Below are 20,817 nucleotides of genomic sequence, written 5' to 3' on the forward strand. Positions count from 1 at the left end.
AATTGTAGATATTGTTGTCTGCACAGTCTGGTTTGAGACTCAGAAAGTAGGAAATATTCAAACCTTGATAAGAGCAAAACTTACACATTATTCAGCTCAAACATTCCAGTGATAAGCCCATAATGTCAAGTGAGAATACTTTGTAGAGTCAAGGAATCGAACCTCACATACTATAGTACCAAGCCAAAAAAGAAAGATAACTGATAATCAGCAAACTGTGAGGGTTCTTAAAAGGACACATGGTTCACATTCTTTGTCAAAGATAGCCACCTTCAGGAGTTGCGATGACAGAAAAAATAAAAAAGGGATTATCAGGGAAGTGACTGTAGATGCAAGAGGATCATTGACATGCAAAGTGATAAAAATAGATAAAGACAGAATTTCAAAAATCAACTATTTGAATTTCTCCAGGAAAGAGATAGAAGGTATCTAGTGGCAACTTTTTAGAATGAGCAAACCGGAATGACCACTGATCCCCATTTGCAATACACCTGAACTTCCGAAAGATTCTTGAGGCTGGTGGTGATCTTACATGGATCAAAACAACCCAAAAACCAAATAAGGCATCACTTAGGAAGATCAAGCGGTTGAAATTTTTGTTTCTTAAATAAGCAAAGAGAAATTCACTAAGATGCACCCATTTACGAAAAGATGTTGGGAGTAGTTGGCCCTGAGTCCATTTCAACTTGCCACATAACAAATATTATTAGCAAACTAAGCATGGAAAGGTAAAGAAGATAAACTAAAGAGTGGAATGCAGCCAACCAAATAATGGGCGAGCATCACCAATGAACACTTCTTCAGGAGCATACTCTTAAGAAGCATAATGATAATCTATTTAGATACCAAGATTCAATTACCTAATTACAAACTAGCACAAGTCTTTCAAATCTGCAATGAGTCACACAATGGAGGTTCACATTCATAATTTAACTATCATTTTTTACATTGTCACAAAAAACTGGAGTATTTTAGCTAGTCCAAATCTTTTCTTTTCAATATCAAATCTCCAATCAGTCACTAAATGGAGGTTCACATTCATAATTTCACTATCACGCAGCAAACAACTAAAAGCAAGGTTAGCTAAAATATGCAATATAATTGTCTTAAGATGCAACATCTAGAAGAAATTTCTTTGCCGTAAAGGCAAGCTCTTTAATTTCCATCCTAAATGCAGCTTCCTCAGACGGATTGACATCCTCTGGCAATGCTACGCATTCCCACCACCTAAATGCAATTATTGGTCATGAGTATGTTCATGTTTGACAAATAAATCTTGAATAGGTCAAACATGACAGAAAAACTACCTTCTCTTGTGAACAAATGATATTGGCTTCCATGCTTCTAAAAGTAAGGGCACATGAAAGTTGTCCATAACATGAGCGGTGTCCTTCATATAACTACTCAGAAGAATAGCTTTTGACTTCCTATACCTTAATATAGTGTATGCAATTGCCTGAAAAATGACGACCAATGTATTAGCTATAATATACACCAGCTTTATTGAACATGAGCAGTAGGGATCTGCAGACGAAAAACGAGGTATGTCTATAATCTAATTATAAAGCAACGACATAAACTTTGCTTTGTGCACGGTATACTCACTACCAACCAAGAACTTAAACAGTTTAAGAACATGGTAATATTCTATGATCCAATTGTTCTTTGATACTAAAGCATGACAATACAATAATTTAAGCATACAACAACAACCACCTAGCATTTTCTCACCAGGTGGGTCACCTAGATAGACATACGAGTTGACCATGCCAAACTAAATTAGGCCAATGTAACAAAAAGTATATTTCCCCTACACAACAGTCTTAGAACAAGATCTAAGATAAAGCATAAGATAGGAAATTCAATGCCTCACTTAGCTGCCTACATTTCCCGACCAAGAAGGGCAATTTGACAAGACGGTACAGAATCAATCGTGAACGTCAATAGTCAATATAATTGTTTTCAGCAGTTCATATACTTCAAGCATGATCATCCACCCAATTCCTCCTTTATCAATCCCTAACAGAAATAACAAGTAGTTGAGTGACACACTTTTCAGTGTAATCATAGTCAATCTCGAAAATGTGCCCACCCTTAAGATATGAGTAAGTGTGAAAGTAAAAACCACAGCAAAACCTTTTTTTGCTAGAAGAACAAATTCATTTTGCATCACAAGATAAAATTACAAGAAATAGGGTTGGGAAATGACACATAGGAAGAGGAATAAGAAACATGGAAAATATTTATAGAAGAGACGTGCTTTGGCTGCCAGACTGAAAATATCATTTGTTTCTGCAGTGAAAAGAAACAATGAAGAAGAAGGATCAATAGAAATAGACAACAAATAAAAAATAAATAAAATGAAACCAATCGACAATACAAATTAAGAGCTTTACCGTTAGCAAGAATTGGAGAAGAGCCTTTGTGGAAAACGCTTCTGACTTCTCTCCAGTGCACAGTAAAGAATGAAATGAATTCCATTCCAGTCAGCATCTGCACACACTTTGCTAAAGGGGATTGCTAAGATTACTAATTGAACTATTCCACAGAGTAGCCCCATAAAAAAAAAAAAAAAAAAAATACTTACGGCAAGCTTTATACACATCAGAACTCAGTAGTTGAATTCAATTTCCAGATTTGCAATTCAAAACTTTCGGTGCCAGGACTAAGCAAAAAGCACCTTCTCCTGTATTTATCTCTTGGAAAGTAGCCTCTTTGAGCATAGATTATCAAAGTACCATCCAAATCAAAAAGGCAATGGAAACATCAAGAAGGTTTCTTTCCATATTTATCTCCACGTTGGGGATTCGGATCCTCGACTGGGTGAAGTCCTGGGCGGCATTAGGGGACTGCGAATTTACAAGATTCACCGGCGTCCATACCCTACTTCTTCTTTTTTCTTTTTTCTTTTCTTACTTATGTCTAACACTTGATTACTACGATTTCTCATAATATAGTACATCAATTCGACATTGATTAATCAATAGTCTACATAATCTAAAGATCATATAATATTTTATCATACTAAATAGGTCTATTGAAGTTTGTTAAGTTATTTCATTTTTACTTATTAAATCATCTCATATTACTTGACTATTAAATTTATGTGTTGTATATATATATATATATATATATATATATGTATGTATGTATGTATGTATGTATGTATGTATGTGTGCGCGCGCGCGCGCGATTTCCCTCTATCTATTATGTTAAGCATCTTAATTGGACTTTCAAATGTCATAATTGTTAGGACTAGATAGATTATCTAGAGGGGAGTGAATAAGTGATTAAGTGAAATAAAATAAATTTAAACGATTTGCAACAGAACAGCTTTTGCCAATCTATCTATTGAACTTGATGGTTATTAGAAGATCTGATAGCTTCAAAGTTGTCAAGATTGAAGTCTCTCGTTAATTATGCCGCCTGCTGAATCATGTCTCGAGTTTTTCGCTGGAAAAGAAGAAATATAAAAATAAAATAAAAGAAGGGAAACTTTCTTTTATGCTGCTGCGGAAGCCGAATTCTTCGATCCACGGTGGGGTCCCACGCCATGGGCTTTCTTCTATTAGCCGATTGAATTAATAGGAGGTGGGCCCAAGGTGGGCACACGCATACACATCCGAATTCGAAGAAGCCTCTGCATGCGTAAGAAGACAAAATGTGGTGGGCCCAGGTCAAAGTTTGACCTTGGCACACACGTATAAAGGAAACAGAATTTTTCGCTGCGAGTTTGAGGTCTTTTCTTTTCTTCCGAAGAGAAGCGGCCGCCGAAGGATCCAAGAAGCCGCACGAAGCAAAACGCTGCTGCAGTCTCTACCTACGTACGTGAGATTCACTTCGCTTGAAGAAGATCCACAAGATCTTGAAGCCTCGCGAAGCCGTACGTAAAGAGTTTTGGGCGCGGTAATTTGTGCCGTGAGTTTATACCCAATCAGAGTTGTTATTTATACACTTAGGATTTGAGGTTAAATCTAGGTGCGGGAAACACTTGAGCGATTGAGCGATTGTAAACTCTGATTCTCCGATTTTAGTGGATTATTTGCTGCTGGCTCTCCCGTGGACGTAGGTACCGATACTCGGACCGAACCAGGTAAATTTATGGTGTCCTAATTTTCTTATTTATTTCTCTGGCGATTTCGCGTTGACGTAATTTGCAAGATCCTGTCGTTTTCGCATATTATATCCCAACACCGCCCATACACTAGATAGAGTTTCCATAATGAGAGTGTTTCACTTGGAAAGAATATTTCAACTCTTGTAAATTAAATTATCCAAGACTTGCTAAATTCAAATTTGAAAGATTAGATCTGATATTCTTTCTTTCTTGGATAGATCTCTTAATTGCAGCAAGAAATCCATCAATTTTCTGACCGTTGCACAAGGATTGTCTTCTAGAACAATATCTCGATAATTAAATATCAAAGATATGAATTACTTCACGACTTTAAGTCTAATTCTTTGAGTCTAATGAGTAATGTCTAAAGGTGCTTAAGAGAGTTTCCACATGGAAAATCTTATCATCAAGAGTCATAGAAAATTTTGTTAATCATCAAAACTAATAAGTAAAATTTCCTCAAGAGTATTAAAGTTAAGTTCTACCTCAATTCGACAGTTCATGGTTGAAGCTCTTGATGTGATAGAAGCCACGTTGCAAATGGGAGCAAGAGCAAAGAGAGATGAGAGCAACACCGGACAGAAGCCAAAATAGAGGGGGAAATAAGTGGCTCGTGTGGGAGATACAGTGAGCGAGAGGAAGAGAGGAAAGTGAGGCCAGCTATGTTAATCAAAACGTCAACATCGATTTCAATTTCGATTCACATGGAATTCTACTATGTTGTTGTGGCGGTGCTTGTTACGTGTTAAATTGGTGCCAAGTGTTGAAAAGCCTCTTCCATCCATGTGTTTTGGAGATTCTAGCTCGGTGAGATCCGGCTGCATTTGTATGATGACTATTTAGTCTTGTAGTTAGGACTACTCGACCCAAATATTACTAGGGTTTTGCAATATTTGTATGCTATTTTACGTTTAGAAAGAAAAGCATCAACACATAACCGAGGGTCACATCTTCAAGATATATAGAGTGCAGCTATCAAAATTAAATGGGATGTCCCTCAAAATTTGGTAAGTCTTAGAAATATGCTACCAAAGTCCTGCACGAATCACCGTCAATTTATTAATTAGCTTCTTAGTTCACTATTTGAAGCAATCTCTGCTATAACAGAGGTAAGGTGAATTACCTGTGTTCAGTATCCATATACTGCTTTTTTCGGATGGGTAGATGTTAGGGAAATCCCTTATGATGTTTTGAAGATGACAAAATAAATCAAAGGCTACTAACATGTTTGATGGTTGAGTAATAGACCATGCAGATAATAGAACATGTAGAGGATATTATCAAAGTCGAAGACCGCGGACTCGAGACTCAAAGTCCGAAGACTGTCGACTCAAGACTCAAAGTCGAAGACAGACTCTATGCTTTGAAGCTGAACCTGGGTGGGACTCGGATTGTAAAGTCTACGACTCGGATTGTAAAGTCTAGAGACCCGGTTGTAAAGTCTCAAGACTCATATCGTAAAGTCTCAAGACTCGGACTTTACATCCAGATTCGATGAATCGTAACTCAAGCCCAATCATACAACGGCTAGTGATCCGGTTTGGATTCCACATCAAGATTGATTTGATTGAAGACAAGATCTTTCTATACGAAGAAGCTTTACTTATGGAAACCAAGATTTCGTTTGTATGGGCGATCGGAATCAATTTGGGATTTTACCTTTGTCACTCAACGGCTACCAAATCTTCTAAGATACGAGCTGTCCAATGGGTATATTGGAAGACGATTCTCCGGGATGCTGTCCAACGGTAGTTTGGAAGTGGAGGAGTATTTAAGAAGATCATGGACCGATGAGCAAGTAAGAGACGGAGCGTAGAATTTATAATTCCAAAGTCTAAGCGACTTTAGATCATATACTTGTCTCTTGAGAGCTTAAACGGTTGTAATCGTGAGAGAAATACCAAGAGAGTGACTTAGTGAGATAGTGTGATCTACTACTAAGTGTTTGCACTCGGAGTTGTAATCTCTTGTTGATTGCATAGTGGAATCCAGCCAAGAAGGCTGTTATCGTGGGAGAGTGGACGTAGGCTTGGATTAAGCCGAACCACTATAAATCTCGTGTTCTTATTCTCTTCCTTAACTCCTTTATTTTGTTCATACTAGCACTCTCAATTGGTATCAGAGCCAAGTGCTCGGTTTATAAAAGTGTTTTTACTTTTGAGCTAAAGATTCTTTATGGCTAGTATGTTGGCACTAGGACTTATGGAAGGGCAAAGCAACACAAGGCCACCATATTTCGATGGAAGAAAATACAAGCAGAATGGCCAGAAAAGAACAAAAAAGAAGAAGATGATGAGCAAGAAAATTTATGCTTGATGGAACATTCAGAATCTGAGTCTCACTCAGACAGAGACTCGTAATCGAGTCGATTCAGAACTGCACTCGGAATCCGATGAGGAAATCAAGGGGAGAAATCGAATCCAAAAGAAAAGGAAAAGAATCGTGATCACCTCAAAAAGGCAACAAATTGAGGGGGAGCTTTGATCAATTATGAAAAATCTTTTTTGATTGATCGTGATCTTATTATGGATGGAAGGAAAGGTAATTGTGTCAGAATTTATTCTACAAAATCCGGTTAGTGCATCTCTTATTACCTTTTGTCATTAACAAATCTCATATTGATATTATCATTTTATTATGACAAAAATGGTACGTGAATTTCATGATGCATCCGTGATTTTTATTGGATATTTGCTGATATGATTGAAGTGAGCTATATTGCATATCTTTAATATTCGATAAAAGCTGATTTTTCGAAATTGTGATTCATGCAAGATATTGTTATCATTCTCTACGTGAATCCATTATCGCTTTTTGATTATGACAAAAAGGGGAGAAGATATGAATATGCATATGTGCTGATTGGTTGATATTATTTATTGCATAATATTGAGCTGCAATTATTTTCTATCTTCGATATCCTTTGATTTAAATTTTTAAATCTGCATATTCAGAGATTGTTTTGTCATCATCAAAAAGGGGGAGATTGTTAGGAAATCCCTTATGATGTTTTGAAGATGACAAAATAAATCAAAGGCTACTAACATGTTTGATGGTTGAGTAATAGACCATGCAGATAATAGAACATGTAGAGGATATTATCAAAGTCTGAAGACCGCGACTCGAGACTCAAAGTCTGAAGACCGCGACTCAAGACTCAAAGTCTCAAGACAGACTCTATCTGAAGCCGAACCGGTACAGACTCGATTGTAAAGTCTACACTCAGATTGTAAAGTCTAGAGACCCAGGTTGTAAAGTCTCAAGACTCATATCGTAAAGTCTCAAGACTCGAGACTTTACATCCAGATTCGATGAATCGTAACTCAAGCCCAATCATACAACGGCTAGTGATCTGGTTTGGATTCCACATCAAGATTGATTTGATTGAAGACAAGATCTTTCTATACGAAGAAGCTTTACTTATGGAAACCAAGATTTCGTTTGTATGGGCGATCGGAATCAATTTGGGATTTTACCTTTGTCACTCAACGGCTACCAAATCTTCTAAGATACAGAGCTGTCCAATGGGTATATTGGAAGACGATTCTCCGGGATGCTGTCCAACGGTAGTTTGGAAGTGGAGGAGTATTTAAGAAGATCATGGACCGATGAGCAAGTAAGAGACGGAGCGTAGAATTTATAATTCCAAAGTCTAAGCGACTTTAGATCATATACTTGTCTCTTGAGAGCTTAAACGGTTGTAATCGTGAGAGAAATACCAAGAGAGTGACTTAGTGAGATAGTGTGATCTACTACTAAGTGTTTGCACTCGGAGTTGTAATCTCTTGTTGATTGCATAGTGGAATCCAGCCAAGAAGGCTGTTATCGTGGGAGAGTGGACGTAGGCTTGGATTAAGCCGAACCACTATAAATCTCGTGTTCTTATTCTCTTCCTTAACTCCTTTATTTTGTTCATACTAGCACTCTCAGTAGAGAATCAGTGAAAAGCCATAAACAACAAGAAAAGAAGGGCTCACTTATGATGATGACCTTTCTTCCGATCACGGCAGTACCTAGGGAGCAAGAGTATGCCCATATCTTCAAAGAACTAAGGGTATTTACCTCCAGAAGTATTTCTATATGGATGATCCCACCCAACCAATTTGCGACCTCGGTGAATTCCCTTGCAAGCCTCTTCCAACACGTAGTTACGGTAATCCGGCTTTGTCTTCATAAACGGGCACAAAATGCAGCAGCAAGGACAGACTTAAACCGTTGGCATCAGCGAACGCTCATCTAAGTATTTATGCAAAAACATAACCAAGATAGACTTCGTTTCCTCATGGCTCGTGATATATCCCCGCGTGTATTTCTCAGTTGTTGACTCATGCAGTTCTTGAAGCTTCTTCTAGACGCCGAATGCTGAACTTGAATGGCCTCCTCATTGCCGAACTTGAATGGCCTCCTCATGCCAAGAGTCCCACCTTTCAATGTAGTCTAGAAGTTCTTCTCTCAAACAAGGCCATGACAAGACGGTGGAACCCAAGATTGGATGTGACGATTTGGTTACCAATTCCAGATGCTTTACCCCACAACCAAACTGGTGACTATGCCCAGGCTCATATAGGGTCATTGAAAATCTAAGGAAAAGTTGTGCAAATTGATCAAAACCTTCCAAACAAGGCGGACTGGGACTGAACTCTCTGTTCTCCGAGGTTATACACATACAATGATTGCATAATTCTAAAGAGAGCAGCACATCTTGTGCTCCCTGAAGGTCATGCATCCACTTGGATACTCACTTTCTTTCCAACCAGGACACAAGCATTAAAATCAGATTTTTGAGGTACAAGATTGGTTGAGATGAACTCATTAACCCGGTGTCCTGAAGTGGGACTTCCACATCAATATATATCAAAGAAACATCATGACGATATGCTCGTTAAAATCTTAGATGGGCACCTTCCTGAAAGGTGATGCTCATGAAATCCTGGTGCTGCAATTGTCCTTTGCCCCTGAATAAATATTTTATTGGATAGCCTGGGAGACAAACAGAGAACCTTGCAGTCTTGAATGGGCCATCTAGTCGCAATCTTTTTTTCCGGTCCAAGCAATGCTCGAGTTTTTCCACGAGAAGCCTATACCTCATCACTTGGGTTTCTATCTTACTACCATCCATCCATAATGTCAGAACTTCTAGGTCCCAAAGCGAATGAGGTAATTCCTCGATAGTTGTCCTAGAGAGATCTAAGTGAGTCAAAGACTTTAATTCTCCAACAGCATCCGACAGCGAATTTAGATTTCTACAAAAGGCCAAACACAAGTGCTCAAGATCCACTAGCCCTTTGATTGTGTCCGGACGTTTGACTAATCCTGTATCCTCCACAATTAGCCTTGACAAACGTCTTAGATTACCAATCGAGTCTAGCAAATAAAAAATGCTAGAACTCTAGATCAAGATGAGCTCTCTCAAGGCAATTAGACAACCAATTTCCTCAGGCAACTCCCTAAGACACGGACACCATTTGATTTTCAAGTAAATCAACCGCTCTAGTTTACCAATTGAGCGATCAATTTTAGCCAAGCTTTGGAAATCTTTCAGAATCAATCTCTCCAAACTCATGAACTCAGAGAAGCAAGGTGTTTTGATTAAGGATTTGGATCGCGCAAGATTCAAAACTTTCAGTTTACTTACTACCTGCAAAATAGCAACCAACTTAATACTGTCAGGACTCGGTATGCATTGGAAAATAGGTGCATGTCATCATATATTCAGACTTTTAGTTGAGAGAGTAAATAAATTGAGTGAAATTGTACCATGATCTTGACCCATCTGCTCCATCCTTCTATAGTGATGTGGCTTGAAAGCTTGAGAACGACAAGGTGATTCAGCACAAAGTTATTTGCTTGAAGTTTCGGTGGACAATTTCGCCAACAAAGCCATTTTAGCTGCGGCCCTCATGCGGATTTAGAATGGCCTCCTTATGCCGAACTTGAATGTCATGCCGAACTCGAATGGCCACCTCATGCATAGCTTGAATGACCTCAGCAGCCTCATGCCAAACTTGAATGGCCTCCTCAGGCCAAGAGTCCCACCTTTCAATGTAGTCTAAAAGTTCTTCTCTCCAACAAGGTAGCAACAGAACGGTGGAACCCAAGATTGGATGTGACGATTTGGTTACCAATTCCAGATGCTTTACCCGACGACCAAACTGGTGACTATGCCCAGGCTCATATAAGGTCATTGAAAATCTAAGGAAAAGCTGTGGAAACCGATCAAAACCTTCCAAACAAGGCGGACTGGGAATGAACCCTCTGTTCTCCGAGGTTATACACATACAATGATTGCAGAATTCTAAAGAGAGCAGCACATCTTGTTTTCCCTGAAGGTCATGCATCCACTTGGATACCCACTTTCTTTCCAACCAGGACACAAGCATTAAAATCAGATTTTTGAGGTACAGGATTGGTTGAGATGAGCTCATTAACCCGGTGTCTCGAAGGGGGACTTCCACATCAATATATATCGAAGAAACATCATGACGATAGAATATGCTCGCTAAAATCTTAGATGGGCACCTTCCTGAAAGGTGATGCTCATGAAATCCCGGTGCTGCAATTGTCCTTTGCCCCTGAATAAGTATTTCTATCGGATAGCCTGGGAGACGAACAGAGAACCTTGCAGTCTTGAATGGGCCATCTGGTCGCAGGCTTTTTTTCCGGTCCAAGCAATGCTCGAGTTCTTCCGTGAGAAGCCTATACCTCATCACTTGGGTTTCTATCTTACTACCATCCATCCATAATGTCAGAACTTCTAGGTCCCAAAGCGAAGGAGGTAATTCCTCAATAGTTGTCCCAGAGAGATCTAAGTGAGTCAAAGACTTTAATTCTCCAACAGCATCCGACAGCGAATTTAGACTCCTACAAAACGCCAAACACAAGTGCTCAAGATCCACTAGCCCTTTGATTGTGTCCGGAAGTTTGACTAATCCTGTATCCTCCACAGTTAGCCTTGACAAACGTCTTAGATTACCAATCGAGTCTGGCAAATAACAAACACAACTCTGGATCAAGATGAGCTCTCTCAGGGCAGTTAGACAACCGATTTCCTCGGGCAACTCCCTAAGACACGGACACCATTTGATTTTCAAGTAAATCAACTGCTCTAGTTTACCAATTGAGCGATCAATTTCAGCCAAGCTTGGGAAATCTTTCAGAATCAATCTCTCCAGACTCATGAACTCAGAGAAGCAAGGTGTTTTGATTAAGGATTTGGATTGCGCAAGACTCAAAACTTTCAGTTTACTTGCTACCTGCAAAATAGCAACCGACTTAATACTTTCAGGACTCGGTATGCATTGGAAAATAGATGCATGTCATCATATATTCAGACTTTTAGTTGAGAGAGTAAATAAATTGAGTGAAATTTTACCATGATCTTGACCCATCCGCTCCATCCTTCCGTAGTGATGTGGCCTGAAAGCTTGAGAACAACAACGTGATTCAGCACAAAATTGTTTGCTTGAAGTTTCGGTGGACAATTTCGCCAACAAAGCCATTTTAGCTGCGGCAAAATATTCTCAAAATTGCCAACAAAGTTTCCTCCATCCGATTCAAGAAACCTCACATTCTTGAGATTCGCAAAATCTTCACGTGTAAAATTGCGTCTTGATGTGCACATTGTGAGTGCAACCACATTTTCTGTTCCCTGACAGTAGGAAAACAAAGTTAATAGCCACTATTTCATTCACCCGCACATCTGCATGAGCTCTTTCTTTCTTTTCTTGTAACCACCCGGCCCCTTCTACATGGGCCAAGCCTTGGATGAGAGTAGAGTTGAGTGTGAAGTCTTTATTTGAGACGAATGGTTACTAAGTTACGAATAATAATGAAGATTCAATCTTTTATAAGGTTCTAGATGTCTTGTAAATTATTTGAGGAATCAATTGTTTACAGTGCCTTTGATATGAATTGTATGAAGGGCACAACTAAGTTTGTGATTAGATGTTATTGGAAATGTGAAATTGAAGTAGAAGCATCCTTGGGTAATAATGGAAGTAAGAAAGAGGAGAAGTTCTCATAAGGAGACAAGATCTTTAGTTGTTGTGTGGGATGCTTATATTGGAGATTGTGGGAGGTTTCTATATCTTGATGGATGTGAATGTCTGTGATTCAAGAAGATTAATGTAAGATTGGAAAATCAATTTCTTGCGAAGTTGAGGTTATGGGTGGACATAAGGATATTATTGGATGTGACAGTTGGAGTTTTACAATATAAGATAGAGTTTGTAGTTGATCTGATTTTGCATCCTACCTCTCTAGACGTAAAGTTTTCTTAAAGGTACCAACATAGAGAGTTGAAGGCTGTGGCTTCTCGTTAAAGAAAAAAGGAGAAAAGAGGAATGGTTTGGGGATACGGAGAAGAACGGTTTTTTTTGTTCCACTTCTTGGTTAAGTTGATTTAGTAAGGTAGGTCACCCTCTATCACTTCTATGTATTTCTTGTGCATCATTCATAAAGTAACAATGAAATTATTTTGTCCATCTATAAATATTACAAATTATTAGCGAGAAACATGTTATTTGAATTGTTGTGTTCTTTTTAACTATGCTCACAATCAACTTATGCGATAATCACACATTGAAATTCCCAAGTGTGAACAGCTAAGTTCTATTTTGTGGCTTAATCTCTGCCTATGTGATTTTGGGGCCTAGTTGTCGTTGTTGTGGTTTTGGGACATACTCTTGATTTGAGCAATGAGTTCGGATCCATTAAATACCAATAGTTTCTTTAATATATTTAATACGTGTACAATAATAATGATTATATTTGATTATACGGAAGTGCTGTTTGTCACTTAGTTGGTAATCCGCTTACTCATCAGTGAAACTGACGTTTTTACAGTTTTTGCTAAAGTTGAGTAAGATTGAGAAACTTGGGGGTTCGGGATTTTTTTTAACAGAGTGCTCAGTGGAGGTGTGGATAATTTTCTTATATTAATTTGATGGATGTATGTACTTCCATGACTATAATATTAGCGGTGAATTTTGGTGGAGTTGATTTTTTAGACTTTGGTGTTAAAGAATAACTTTTCAATATTATTTGAAGTTTACAGGATTGGATATTCAGTATTTGTGAAAGTTAAATGAAACACGATGTCATTTACTACATTTGAATCAAACTTTTGAAGAGATAATTATTTTAGCTTTACCAGTGATTACTAATGTAACATTATCCCAAAAAAAAAAGGCTCTTTTATAGTACTCTTGAGTTCATAAAACCTTAGATATTATTTTTGCGTGTGCAGTATCTAGAAAGAACAAGATAACGTTTTCCTACTTTATATGAAAAACCTCGTCATATATCAATCAAAAAAATTGTAAAGGTAAAAGATAAATTGCACACGTATAATTATGTAATGGCAAAGTTCAGTTAGTCTTTAAAAAAAAAAAAAAAAAAAAAATCTATTGTGTTCAGATATTTTTATCTTATTTAAATACTTTGGAAAATTGGTGCGCTACATATTGGTGAAAAAAAAATCATATAGTTAGCAAATTTCTTTAAGAAAACATAATTAATTCACTTTTTCTATTGTACAGGCTTCTTAGCTAGTAATAAATGAAGAAGGGAATGTGTAAGTGAGATGAACTCTTGGATGCATAGCAAAGTAGGAAGGAATAAAATAGTGTTGCTCGTACTTACCTTTTTAGCTTCTACTATGTCCCGGGCCATCTCAAAAAAGCACAATTTGCTTCGATCTCCTGATTTGCAAATACTCTCTTGACAAAAAATTTCCCTTCTAACATCTCTCCACTCATCATTTATCCAAATTCTATCACGATCCACCTTAGTGATCAAGGATTTATTGATAAGGACGTCAATTTGGATTTCCGGAAAAAATTCACAAGCTTTCCACATATACATTGCATTAGTTATTTTCTTGTCAACAAAGAAACATATAATGTCCAGAAAAATTTGTCCTGCCTCATATTTAAGTGCATCATATCTTAACATTATCCGCCGTGGGATGCACACCTCTTCATCTTCAAGTCTTCGTGGTGTTCTTATGTTACAACTGTTCGTCTGTACTGTCAAATCTTCACGGTCCCAAATTGAATAAGGTAATCCCTTGATAGTAGTCCCAGATAGATCCAACTCAGTCAAACATCCTAACTTCCCAACAGCATCTGGCAACCCATTTAGACTCGTACAATTTACCAAAGACATGTACTCAAGGGCCACTAGCTTTTCGATTGCGAGTGGAAGTTTAACTAATCTTGTATTTTCCATTACTAGCCTTGACAAATGTTTTAGATAACAGGTCGATTCTGGCAAATCACGAACACTAAAACAGTGGACCAAGATTAGCTCTCTCAGTGTAGTTAGACAACCAATTTCCTTGGGCAACCCTCTAAGATGCGGACACCATTTGATTTTCAAGTAAATCAACCGCTCTAATTTGCCAACCGAGGGATCAATTTCAGCCAACTTTGGGAAATCTTTCAGAATCAATCTCTCCAAGCTAATTAATTCATAGAAGGGAGGTGTTTTGATTAAGGATTTAGATCCCACGAGATGCAAAACTTTCAGTTTACTTGGCACCTACAAAACAACAACAAACTTTATGCATTGCAAAATATGTGCATGTCGTCATATATTCACACAATTAGTTGAAAGAGTAAATGAGGTGCAATTCTACCATCATTTCGACCCATCCACTCCATTCTTCTATGATGATATTCCCTGAAAGCTTGAGAACAACTAAGTGATTTAGCACAAAATTGTTTGCTTGAAGTTTTGGAGGACAATTTTGCCAACAAAGCCATCTTAGCTCTGGCAAAATATCTTCAAAGTTACCAGTGAAGTTTCCTCCATCCAATTCAAGAAATCTCGTGTTTATGAGATTTGCAAAATCTTCCCGTGTAAAATTGTGGCTCGATCTCCATAGTGTGAGTGCTACCACGTTTTCTGTTCCCTGACCATACCAAAATGAAGTTAATAACCACTATCCATCATAGGAATCCCCTATTTCATTCCCTGTGAACTTACCCACTATGCAAATTGAAGTTGGAATTCATAATCTAGGTAGCACGGACACGTTGTCCGTGTTTTTGTGTCGTGTCCGGCACGTGTCGGACAGGTCGGACACGCGATCAACGCGTGTCGGATTTTCCGACACGTGGTCAATCTTTGCCCAACACGTTTCGACACGCATGTCCGGGAGGGTGGAAGTGACGGCGAGGGAGCAGACCGCGAGTGACGGCGAGAGACGGCCGAGCATAGACTGAGGCGAGGGCCACCTGCCATGGATCTGACGAGGCTGCAGCTGCGAGGGAGAAAGGACCGAAGGCGAGAGAGAGGAAGGCGGTTGTGCGGCGAGCGGCGAGCAGCGAGGAAGGGGTCGTGCGGCAAGGAGCGGCGAGGAAGGGGATCGTATGGCGAGCGGCGAGGAGGAGTAAAGGAGATAGGGTTTCTGACTAAAAATAAATAAAAAATGGGAGTCGGATGGGCTATCACATATTTTGGGGGGAGGGAAAGTGACAGGGACAGGTGGGGAATTGGACGATGGTGGGGAGGGAAAGAAAAATAAATTTGGGGTGGGGGTGGGGGTGGGGGTGGGGGAATGGATGAGGGAAAGAAGAGAGTGAGGTGGACGTGGGGATTTTTTTAATCAGAAAAATAAATAAATGATATTAAAAATAATTTCAAAAAATAAATATATTGAATTTGAATTAAATTAATTAAAAATAAAAATATTTATTTAATATATAACGTGTCACAATATATTAAATTCTCTATTTTTAAAAAATAACGCTGTCGACGTGTTGTGTCACGTGTCAGGTGTCGCGTGTCCGTGCTACCTAGTTCATAATTGCTGGCGGAGTAATTCTGTTTTGTGGCTTAATCATAGCCTATGTTATTTTTGGGGCTTAGCCATGGCCATTTTAGTTTTCAGCTTTATCACCTAGCGAGTTTGACCATAGCGTTTGGTAATTCGGTTTTATAATTATTGAATATAATTTAATATTTCTTTATTTTTTGAAATCACGTTTACTTGATGATGGTATTCATGCTTTTATGTGAATAAATATAGAACTTCCGTTGCTCCATCCCCACAGGGACACCAACATTAAAGACATTTCTCAACCTTCTTCCATCAAATACAGAGAAATTTAAACTGAAAATAAATAATGCCTTCATACGTACAATATTAAATGTTGCCACAGAACCTATTTCTTGGAACTACTATTCCAAATCATATAAGATATTCATATTATAATAATGATTGTATTTGATTCCATGGAAGTGATGTTTGCAACTTCTGAGTTAGTAATCAGCTTACTTGGCCGTGAACTGACCTCTCCACCGGATTTGTTAATGCTGAGTAGGTATATTCACAATAACTGAGTAGTTACTAAATTTGAGTCAAATTTTTTAAGAGAGGATTCTTTTAGCTTTATCGGACATTACTAAGGCAATCTTTTAAAAAAATACTTTTTCATAATACTCTCGTGACCAAGCAATTTTCCTTTTGTTCGACCGTGCATTATCCAAATACAAAAAAAAAAAAAAAAAAAAAAAGATTTTGCTAATATACACACACACACCTCATTGTATATCAATAAGAAAAATTACAAAGTTCAAATATGAATTATATGATTATGTAGTGGAAAAGTTCAAGTTATTTAAACCCAATAATTATGCTATTTGAATAATTTTGAAGATGGATGCACTATTTATTGGTCAAAAAGAATTAGATAATTAGCAACTTCTCTTTCAAGGAAACGCATAGTAAATTCCCAAGTTTTTTCTACAGCACGAACTTCTTAGCTAGAGAGATGAACTCTTAGACGCGTAGTCGTGCAGGAAGGTATGAAATAGCACTGTTCTTACTTACCTTTTTAGCTTGTACTATGTTCAGGGCCATCTTGAGAAACCACAATCTACTTCGATCTCCAGGTTTGCCGATGCTTTCTTGACGAACAATTTCCCTTCCAAGATCTCTCAACTGATCATGAATCCATATTCTATCACGATCAACAATCTTGATCAACGACTTATTAATAAGGACGTCAATTTCGATTTCCGGGAATAAGTCACAGGCTTCCCACATATACATTGCATCGGTTATTTTCTTGTTAACAAAGAAACATGCAATGTCCAAAAAAATTTGTTTTGTCTCATATCCAAGTGCATCATAACTTATCTTTAACTTCTGTTGGACTTCTTCATGAGGTATTTCCTTCAACTTCTTCAGTGTGCTTTTCCACTTTGCTTTACTTATGGTACGAAGATGTGAACCTATCACCTCAATAGCCAATGGAAGTCTTCCAGTGAGGGCAACAGCTTCTCTTGAAAGATCATAAAGATCAAACAGAGCCGAATCTGTGTTGATAGCAAGCTTCTTGAAAAGTTGAAGAGCATGATCAAAATGCATTTCCTTCATTTCATACAGAAAAATTTTTCTGTACCCGGTTAAGATATTTTCCTCCAATCCTTCTGCCTTGATCTTAGGAAAAACACATTTATCTCTAGTTGTAATGATGATCCTACTCCCTCGACCACACGAAGTACAATGCTTCGCTAGTTGCATAAATTGGTCATTTTCATCCATTCCATCAAAAACAAGTAAGACTTGTTTGTTAGGTAATCTATTTCTGATCATATTGTTCACATCCTCAAAATCAAAAGTTTCAGGAAGCGAGAAATTGAAAAGATCCGCTACCAATTTCCTTTGCATTTTTACAATGCCATGGCATGGAGATGACTCCGGGATGTTTGAAAGGAATGAGTGACCTTCAAATCCAGAAAATAGTTCATTGAAGATTGCTTTGGCAAGAGTTGTCTTTCCAATGCCACCCATCCCATGGATTATGACAAATCGTACATCACCAATATCACCATAATTCAACAGTTTCTCTATATCTTCAATACGATCATCAATTCCAACTAGATAGGTGGGCAAATCTCTTTTTCTTATTATGATCATCTGTGATACCTTTTTAATGACATCGTCAATAACCTCGCCTTGCCTGCCATATTCACGAAATCATTGCACATGAGACTATACATAAGCAATTAGAATTTCAGATAGAAGCCAATAATTTATATCTAGCATGCCGATATGTATTTTCCATTTGGTACTTGCACTATATATACATAAATCGCTCATTCCACAAATACTGATATGGCTTCTCATATGGCCCCAAAGAGTTTATCTAAATAGTTTGAATGACAAATATATCGCATTTGAACCAATCACTAGCATTTTACTCTGGGAGTTATTAAGCATGTAGATGGTCTCAGCCTAACAGTAGAAAATGATGTATGCAAACCTGTGTGCTTGTGGGCGCTCCTCTTCTAAGACACAACCGTAAGGGCCAATAAATGAATAGATAGATAAATAAACGAAGGCGGCGTCAATACCTTTGATCTTTCATATGCCACCCTTTGATTCTAGCCACCGTGGTCAAAGCCTCCTTCCAAGGCTCCACTTCAATGCAGCCAAGGTCCTCCTCATGCTTCGTTAGGGCGCTTCTGTACAGCTCCGTTTCAAGCTTAACATCCCAGGGGTCCACATCATAAAAGATGGGCAGGATCTGTTTATCTGGGGATTGGCCATAGCTCTCCACCATGCGTGTTAGTTCTCGGAGGCACCATTTACTCGAAGCGTAATTTCTGGAGAAAATAGGAATGTATATGTGGGAGTTTTCTACTGCTCGCAAGATCTCTGAGATCTTTTCGCCTGGTCGTAACTCTTCGTCGTCCCTAAAAATGCGGATTCCTGCCTTTCTCATGAACACATAGAGGCAATCTGTGAATGTGTTGCGAGTGTCAGGTCCTCGAAAGCTCAAGAACACATCGTAGTCACCACCTGTTGCGGTTTCTGAGTTAGCCTCCTCTCTCGCCATGGAGCGACACATATCGATGCTACTTCTTTTTTAAGGTGGTGCTTGGAGTAGCGACTTCCACTCTCTTTCTTTCCGCTTATGGTCCCTCATCGAAGCCTCACCCCACCCTAATTCCTGAGCACTTGACCCACGTCGAGGATCCGAACCCGGCGACGGCAAGGGATCCAATCGGAGGAGGACGCTTCCAAGGAACTCTCCAGGAGCGTGGTGGTCCTCGCGATCCGCGTCCTCAGCCGAGGGCGGCACGTGCGACTGAACCCTGGTCGGGAGGAAAGTCTGAGGTAAGTGTTGCAACTCGAAGAGGAGCGAAACCTCAGGGAGAGAGAGAAGGAATTCAGAGAGGAGCGAGAGAGCCGAGAACTTTGCTGGTTCTTCCACGGTTTCTGATGCTGAAATGACTAAGGTAGACTAGACTTTGAGCCTTCCAAAAGGCCAGCTTTCTCTGAAGGAGGTTTACGAAAAAAATTCCTAAACGCCCAATTTCAGCCCAAGGGGCTTTGGCTTGGGAAAGCCCGTCCCGATTGCAGCCTAAGATTAATAGTGAGTCAAGGCCTTGGTCTTCCACGAATTATCATTGTAAAAACACCAATAGCTAGTGAATATCGAGACGCCAGAGACAGTAAGTTCTATCAAACTCTTTCGAATGTCCTAATAATCATAACTTTTCATAAGTTATTATAAATTTCTCTTTATAATCCTTAATAGTTTGCAATTTTAAGGAATCCATTGGAAAGTAACTATCCTTGTATGCTGTAATTTCCTTGATAAACGATAGATCGACAATTTTATAATTATTTTCCCTCTTCTTCCATCAAAGCCGATCAACGTTTCAATAATTTTGCTCTCCTAACTAATGTCTCTAATTGCTCGGGAACGGTTCTATATTTTCCCACACAAGACTAGAGAATTTTCCTGTTAAGAAAATTAGCTTCTTCCAATCACTCATGCTCAACAAAATTGGTCCGTAGCACCTGCACTTGAGGAACCGCACACCGGAAAAAGAAAGAAGCTGGTGCATGCATCCATGCGGGGCTCCAGATTCCCCATCCACAAATCAAAATCAAAAGGACAGGAAAAATAAAATAAATAAGAGGACATTTTACAAGATGAAAACTCGTTGAAGATAGAAGTTCATCATCGTCATCCATCAAATGAAAAGAAAGAGCCATAGAAAAGCCCATAACCAACGACCCCTGATAACCAGACACTCCCACCATTTTGCACATCGCACCGAACATATAGAAATCACAGCACGCCAAAATCGAAACATTGGATGAAGAACCGAAATCGAGAGAGCGAGAGAGAGAGAGAGAGAGAGAGAGAGAGAGAGAACCTAAGAGCGAGCTGATCGATGGCAGACCAACAAAGGTGAGGCCACAACCCGTCAGACCGAGAGAGAGGCTTCGAGCGATAATTGAGAGAGAGAGAGACCGAGTGGCGCTGCTGGAAAGACTTGACAAAGAGGCCAGATCTGAGAAAGCGCCGCTCAATAGACTTTATATATATATAGAAAGAGAGAGGCCAGATCTGAGAAATTCAGGGAGATATGAGAAAGAACTGAGAAAGTGTTGGAGAGACTTGACTTAAAAGAGTTGAGGTTTCATTTTGAATTGGTTTTGAGCCGGTTGTGGCTGTTGGCTATCACAATAAACACAAGCAAATCTTTCACCCAATCAAAGTCTCTGAGAAAAATATAAATTGCTTAGTACAGAATCTTCCTTGAAAGTAATCTGTACTATTTCTCACCTATATATGTATTACATTTCTAAAAATGAGAATAACGACTAATCTCAAAACACACGGACTACATGCCAAAAAAATGTGTGGTGTCTAACTCTACAGCTTGCA

At 38.8% G+C, this 20,817-nt stretch overlaps 2 protein-coding genes across 3 annotated transcripts; both read right to left on the reverse strand.

The window, feature by feature from the left end:
* Positions 1-985: 985 nt before the first annotated feature.
* Positions 986-2,768, reverse strand: LOC104424784 (histone-lysine N-methyltransferase ATXR2-like). The gene is made up of 5 exons (XM_039304771.1): positions 2,588-2,768; positions 2,397-2,502; positions 2,261-2,292; positions 1,308-1,456; positions 986-1,227 (listed from the first exon to the last, which is right to left on the reverse strand). Exons 1-5 carry the CDS (start codon positions 2,603-2,605, stop codon positions 1,107-1,109), a joined length of 426 nt encoding a protein of 141 aa, XP_039160705.1. The 5' UTR covers positions 2,606-2,768; the 3' UTR covers positions 986-1,106.
* Positions 2,769-8,074: 5,306 nt separating this feature from the next.
* On the reverse strand, positions 8,075-20,408 carry LOC104424800 (disease resistance protein RPV1). 2 transcript variants are annotated; one of them, XM_010037293.3, is made up of 8 exons: positions 20,303-20,408; positions 18,485-19,228; positions 16,956-18,090; positions 14,757-15,032; positions 13,760-14,659; positions 11,490-11,765; positions 9,875-11,370; positions 9,622-9,755 (listed from the first exon to the last, which is right to left on the reverse strand). In XM_010037293.3, exons 2-7 carry the CDS (start codon positions 18,979-18,981, stop codon positions 10,003-10,005), a joined length of 4,452 nt encoding a protein of 1,483 aa, XP_010035595.3. In that variant the 5' UTR covers positions 18,982-19,228; positions 20,303-20,408; the 3' UTR covers positions 9,622-9,755; positions 9,875-10,002. The 2 variants fall into 2 exon arrangements, with proteins under 2 accessions (XP_039160698.1, XP_010035595.3); XM_039304764.1 differs by lacking the exon at positions 9,875-11,370 and having other exon boundaries at positions 8,075-9,755.
* Positions 20,409-20,817: the final 409 nt, after the last annotated feature.

Source organism: Eucalyptus grandis, chromosome 11 (genome assembly GCF_016545825.1).
Source record: "Eucalyptus grandis isolate ANBG69807.140 chromosome 11, ASM1654582v1, whole genome shotgun sequence".
NCBI classification, from domain to species: domain Eukaryota; kingdom Viridiplantae; phylum Streptophyta; class Magnoliopsida; order Myrtales; family Myrtaceae; genus Eucalyptus; species Eucalyptus grandis.

Bases quoted from the DNA above. Each gene is read 5' to 3' on its own strand.
- LOC104424784 (XM_039304771.1), bottom strand. The intron at 2,293-2,396 runs GTAAAGCTCTTA...TTTTCACTGCAG, and splicing joins TTCTCCAATTCTTGCTAACG to AAACAAATGATATTTTCAGT. The intron at 1,457-2,260 runs GCACGTCTCTTC...GTCATTTTTCAG, and splicing joins TTTTCAGTCTGGCAGCCAAA to GCAATTGCATACACTATATT.
- LOC104424800 (XM_010037293.3), bottom strand. From the start codon at position 18,981: ATGTGTCGCTCCATGGCGAGAGAGGAGGCTAACTCAGAAACCGCAACA. The intron at 18,091-18,484 runs GTATTGACGCCG...TGAATATGGCAG, and splicing joins TGGCATATGAAAGATCAAAG to GCAAGGCGAGGTTATTGACG. The intron at 11,371-11,489 runs GTAAAATTTCAC...GCTATTTTGCAG, and splicing joins GCGGATGGGTCAAGATCATG to GTAGCAAGTAAACTGAAAGT.